At 41.4% G+C, this 6,000-nt stretch overlaps 1 protein-coding gene across 3 annotated transcripts in view; it reads left to right on the top strand.

Moving 5' to 3' along the window:
• Positions 1–1,071: 1,071 nt before the first annotated feature.
• Positions 1,072–6,000, top strand: part of PLEKHA6 (pleckstrin homology domain containing A6) — a 158,326-nt gene continuing 153,397 nt past the window's right edge. For 2 of the 3 annotated variants that reach the window (XM_083172887.1, XM_083172891.1), the window contains exon 1: positions 1,072–1,261. Coding sequence is in view for 1 of the 3 variants with exons in the window: in XM_083172883.1 (XP_083029009.1) it covers positions 3,362–3,435 (74 nt within the window). In the remaining 2 variants the exon portion in view is untranslated. Of the gene's footprint in view, positions 1,262–3,354; positions 3,436–6,000 lie in introns of all 3 variants that reach the window. The other variant, XM_083172883.1, reaches the window with a different exon arrangement.

Genomic DNA, 6,000 nt, shown 5'->3' with positions numbered 1-6,000 from the left:
AAAATAGTTATACAAAAAAAAATAAAAGGACAGTAAAACATGATATTATGCAAATTATGCAGTGTATTGATATCTATGATGATGCTTTATTTTACTTCAGGAACACGCACTACACACACACACACACACACACACACACACACACACACACACACACACACACACACACACACAAACATATGCATAGCTGTCCATGTAGTGGAAACGTTAATATGATTTATTTTTATAAAGAAGTGTCTTTGCCTCTTTTCCTAGTAGGCAGCGGGGCTTAGCTTTCACTTGTGGTACCAGTGGGAGGGCTAAATAAGCATCTCTGCCATCTGGCTAGTGATAACTCTATGGCAAGATGATGAAGATTAAGGAGTCAAGTTCAACTCAGCTAGGAGAAGCAGCATATAGAAAGCAAAAGGCAGCTATGTTTTTAGATTCACATTCACATGCAGTAATCTGTCTCTGCATTTTGTCATTATGGAGTAGTAAAAAATAAAATTAGTATAATAAAATAAGAAACAGGTTTATATTGTTAAATTAAGTGTTTAATTTAGCTAGATAGTAGATAGATGTGGATATACTGTTTAATGCAGTTTATTATGCTCTGATATTGTGTATTAAGCAGGCACTGCCTGTACAGGAACATTGCACGTTACACATCTGAGGCTAACGATGCTTCATGACTGCCAATCCGTCAGTTTATTGTATAAACAGGATGCTATTGTGTATTATTATAATACCTAGCATGCTTCTGACATGAAGGAATGCAAACACACAGCCAGAACGCGCAGGTATTATCCGTGCTATTCTGCCAACGCTGAGGAGGCATACTGTATAATGGGGTATGGGTGTGTGTCTGAGCAGCTGTCCACTATCAGACATACTTTGTAATGTCATTCTCCAAAATCCTAATGACATATAGTATGCATGTGTTGCACCAAACCTGCCCCTGCTTCTGTAGCATCTATCTGTACGGTGACAGGCAGGGGGTTAAATCTTCTCACTCTGCCTGACAGCCCTGGGTCACGTGGGGGGATTTAAATCCCCAGGGATACTCCGAGCATGCTCAGTGCAGACACCGTGTACAGCAGGGCTCCATGTAACCTCTATACAGCACCAACCTGCATCCGCACATTATACTGCGTACGGAACTGTACCAGTATGTAGCCAGGCAAAGCTTTACAATTGCAATTGATATTGTCTATGGTGATTATGAATGGACACAGCAGAAACATAGGTAGCCCACGGCAGTTACTTTGGACGTTGAAAGGTAAGGGTATGGTGTCATTTATCAATGCATTACCTTTTAGTACTGGGGTTGAAAGGGTTAACCTGGATGCATCTGTCTTATCAGCGATGGTGATATGTGATACTGATCTTTAAATCAGTCATTGAGATTACGCCAACTGCATGCCAGATCCTCCCTATTGTCATGCTGTAATTTAAAAATAAGAGCATTTATCTGCACAATCTGCATTTCTGTTCTATCTTGTGTATTTAGACACTGGCCCTGCACCCGCGTCCCATTCTGTCTGTTTTCTCTCTGCCCCATGCTCTCTCCCTGGGCACATTCTCCCTCACCCCCCACCCTTGTGCTTCTATTCTGCCTACAGCCTCTCTTCCCATCCTCTTATAATGGTTACTTATTACAGACAAGTGTTTATGTTATAGTGTGTATTTTCAGCCAGCTAAATAATTACATGAATAATACCTTTGGATGGTTAGCAGTCTATTTATAGCCTTCATTTACATAAAGAAAATACTGCACTGCCGTGTGGTGTCCAGGATTTTGCCCTATTTTTAAACCAAATGAAATCCTGGAGGATTATGATAATTACAGTGCAGATTTGTCACTCATAATCTCAAACTGCAATGATTTAATTCACTGCATGTAAATAGTTTTTCATTATTTCTTATGCTGTAACAAATGCTTCCTGTAAGATTCCAAACTACTGTAGAAGGTTGCTTCTGTCAATTAATAAACAGACATGAAGTAAGAAAGATACCAATGCAACATTGGGAACAAAACAGGGGTGAATTCCTTAAAGTCCTTTTAAAAGTGGACTGGTGATAATTGTGCATTGACTCTCCACTCTTCCTTTTTAAAGGGACACTGTACTGAAAAAATATTTTTACAAAGGAAAATGCCAAATTTGAGATAACTGCAAGTACAGTGTGTATCTACAAGAGCCTTGCACCCCAGTTCTGTCTCCGCTGGTTTCAACACCAGCACTTAAGAAAATATTCATAATAATTAGTATCATTATTCCTAATTAGGATCACATACACATGAATGTCTTGGCTCTTGTGCTTCATGCTAATACTGTATGTGTTTTTTTCATTTCACATTTTGAAAGTTCGTTTAGTAATGAATAGCAATTCCATTTCTGCATTCTCTTAAGAAATGTTGGGCCTTAGACCTGAGAGCAGAATAAATGAGTTCTCAAAATGGGCAAAACGATGCTGCACTGCAGGTGGGGCAGATGTAACATGTGCAGAGAGAGTTCTCTTTTGGATTCGCATAAACATTTCTACTAGGCAGATTCCTCAGTACTAATGATATCTCTGTGTTTTGGCTATCACTGTAGCCACTTATTGATGATAACCTATTATTGTTAAAAACAGTGGGGAAAAAAAATTGCCGCAATTTTAAAGTACAGTATTCCTGCTTTATCACTGCCATGTAGATACATTTATTCCAAAAATGAAATATATCATTTTATCTACACAGAAAATAAACTGACAGCCCCGGGCAGGGGGAAAGCCGCTCTGTGTGTAGGCACTGAACGGCTTTCCCCCCCCCAGTGATGAATGCGATCATCGCTGTTCAGTCGCCCAGTGTGTATGGACCTTATAACTAAGACACAATTTTGTTGTTAGGAGAACTATAACATTGTGTAGACCAGTGGTTCCAAAACTTTTTGGAATCACGGCACCCTAGAGCATCAAAATATTTTCAAGGCACCCCTAGGCCAAATGCTTCCTATCGAGAAATTCAGAAAAAAAATATTAAATTAAGTGCATTGTGTTTATATGTCACAGTTATCTTGGGAGGGACAGGATTTGCTTCTGTTTGTCCACATATATTATGATTGGCAGCCACAAGCACTGGTTTTGCCTGGTACATTGACCATAAATAATATGAATTGATCTTGGTCCACCAACCCAAGGCACCCCTGCAAGTGTCCTGAGGCACCCCAGGGTGCCTAGACACACAGTTTTGGAACCACTGGTGTAGACGGCTTTTCTTCAACTTTAGTAAATAAAATGTTATATTTTGCTGTCCAATTTACACAATAACTGTTAATAGAGGAAGAAAGCATTTGAATGGATTTTGATTGTATGCAATGTTTTTCTTGGAAGGTTGACAATGTCTAGCTTGACTCCAAAAGGTCAACATGCATCACACTGCAAAAATGTCAACACAAGGAATAGGACGAGACGGTAAAAAATTCAATGTACATTTTTTGAAGTGTGGGTGGTAAAGAAGTGGATGTAAAAAAGTCCCAAAATTTAAAAGAATTGTAAAAAAACCATGTCAACCTTTTCATGTGTCGACTTTTTGACCATGTCGACCATTTGGATGTCAACCATATGTTGTTGACCTATTGGCTGTTGACCTACATGTGTTAGCCATCCATATACTGTTTTTCTTATTGTTATTTTGTATGTTCTCTTTGACAAAAGAGTTATTCATTGTGATTTATTAGCTTTATTACAATACATTTACTGTATGTCTGCGTTTGTTGGGTCTGCTATGCTTAAGTTGCCCTTTTCCTTTGAGGTTCTTCCTCTGTGTCCCTGAGGACCTGTTTGTGTTGTAATGAACTAGTCTTACACACTTCCTACCTGTGCCAAAGGCAGGATCCTATTACAGACAGTAGGAACATAGCCAAATCATTGCAAGCATGCACTGTGCACTGTGCAGACAAAGACAGCAGATACTTTATATGGATACTTAAAAAAAATGAGATAAGGAACCTATGTTATTTTCTTTGGAAAATTAATGTTGGAAAATTATCAAAGTAGCAAAAAATATGGTTAGCATTGTGCCAGCTCTCTTCCGGGCACAGGGAGGTGCCGTAGAGAGGTAATCTGTGTCCTGATAAGTGTCATGACAACAGTCTGGCGATTATGATTCCTGTCTATGCAAATTGATAAGACTATAATAAAACCGAGGAAGGTAGGCGTGATCGAGAGTACAGGGAACAAAGAGAGGAAACATAGCACAGAACACAGTATAGACTCATATAGCACTCACCCTTATATTACATTAACTCTTGCAAAACTATGAAACACAAGCAATCCGTGGACACTACACACAATGTACATGTTTTCTATCCTCCATTATACCTGTCTGTACACACATAATGATATTGCGAACACCCCTAGATGAGCTCTGCAGTGAATAAACACAGCTACATCTACAGATAGACCCCATGCAGTGACATTCTTGTGTTTCGGTTTAGGGTTTAGTATATTTGCGTGTGATGTCAGAGCATGCTTTGCTGTGATTGGCCTGCAGTGGTTATCATTGTCTTCTTGTCACTGTTGCTGATGTAAATTCCATGGGTTTTCACCTTCCCGCAGTCCTAAGGGCGGATACATCTGTCTCACTCGTTTCCATGGCAACTGTGCTGACCAGGATGAAGGAAACTAAGCAATGTGTGAGAAAGCAAAAATAGAAACCTAGGAGGTCAGCCGCAGTGCTATATGTAACACTGAGTCAAGTGCAAGATTTATATATAACTTAGCATTTTAAATTTAGTATTGTGTTCTGTTTGCGCAACACATTATAGAATAAGGCCATGATAATGCCTTTTGCTGCATATAGATGACTGATTGATGTTCAATTATAGAAACATTCTATGATCACAAGCTGATTCATTAGCTACTGTAGTTGTGGTTTATTTTTGAGGTATGGTGATGTTAGTGAGAATTGAAATATTTTTTGTGTAGATTGTAAGATGACAATTAAGGTATTAAGGTCCTGCTATTGATTTGTTTTTCTTTTAATACCTCAAGGTATTAATATTGTGCTTGTCCACAACTGTACTGCAGTATACAATGTGCATGGTCACTGAGACATGCCGCAGCCCCTTCTGTACTGAGTGGGTGTGACTAATCCTCCTCCATACAAAATAACTGTACGTACAGTACACACACACACAAATCATATAACCCAGCCTTCTTCTCTTATTGGTGCAGCCCACTATGTCTCAGAGTTGAAGCAGTGATAACCATTGATGGTTTCCTGCCATAGATATAAACCACAAATTGACCAATTAACCTTCATATACCATTCGGTACTTGTTTCCTAGCACGGCCACAACGATCATGATCGCGGTCATCGGGTGTAAAATCGGGGGCATCGCATGCACTAAAAAATCGGGTGCGATGGGCCAGACGCGATGCCCGCGATTTCCCCATAGAGAACAATGTTAAATGCCTCAATTTACCCGCGATGACCCCGATTTCCCATAGGAAACAATGTGAAATGGCTCAATTTACCCAAATTATCATAGGGAACAATGGTAAATGGGCCAAAAACACCCCTGAACAATGAAATGTCCCCCCAAAAGTAGTATACGCCACCCCGCGATCAACGTGAACCCGAAGCGTGGCGAGCGCAGCGAGCCCGCGAGGGGCGGCGGTACGCGTCCTCCGACCTTTTCATACCCCCACTATCCACGTCGGCGTGGAGTTGAGAATAGAATAGTGTGGCGAGCGCAGCGAGCCACCGAGCCCGAAGCGTGGCGAGCGCAGCGAGCCCCGCGAGGGGACGCAGATACCTGTGAAGCCCGCGAAGGGACGCGTTTACCTGTGAAGGTATCCGCGTCCCCTCGCGGGGCTCGCTGCGCTCGCCACGCTTCAGGCTCGGTGGCTCGCTGCGCTCGCCACACTATTCTATTCTCAACTCCACGCCGACGTGGATAGTGGGGGTATGAAAAGGTCGGAGGACGCGTACCGCCGCCCCTCGCGGGCTCGCTGCGCTCGCCACGCTTCGGG

This window comes from Crinia signifera, chromosome 2 (genome assembly GCF_055691185.1).
Source record: "Crinia signifera chromosome 2, ASM5569118v1, whole genome shotgun sequence".
In the NCBI taxonomy this organism is placed as follows: Eukaryota; Metazoa; Chordata; class Amphibia; order Anura; family Myobatrachidae; genus Crinia; species Crinia signifera.
Note: the sequence above shows the minus strand (reverse complement) of the source record. Positions and strands in the feature narration are given on the sequence as shown.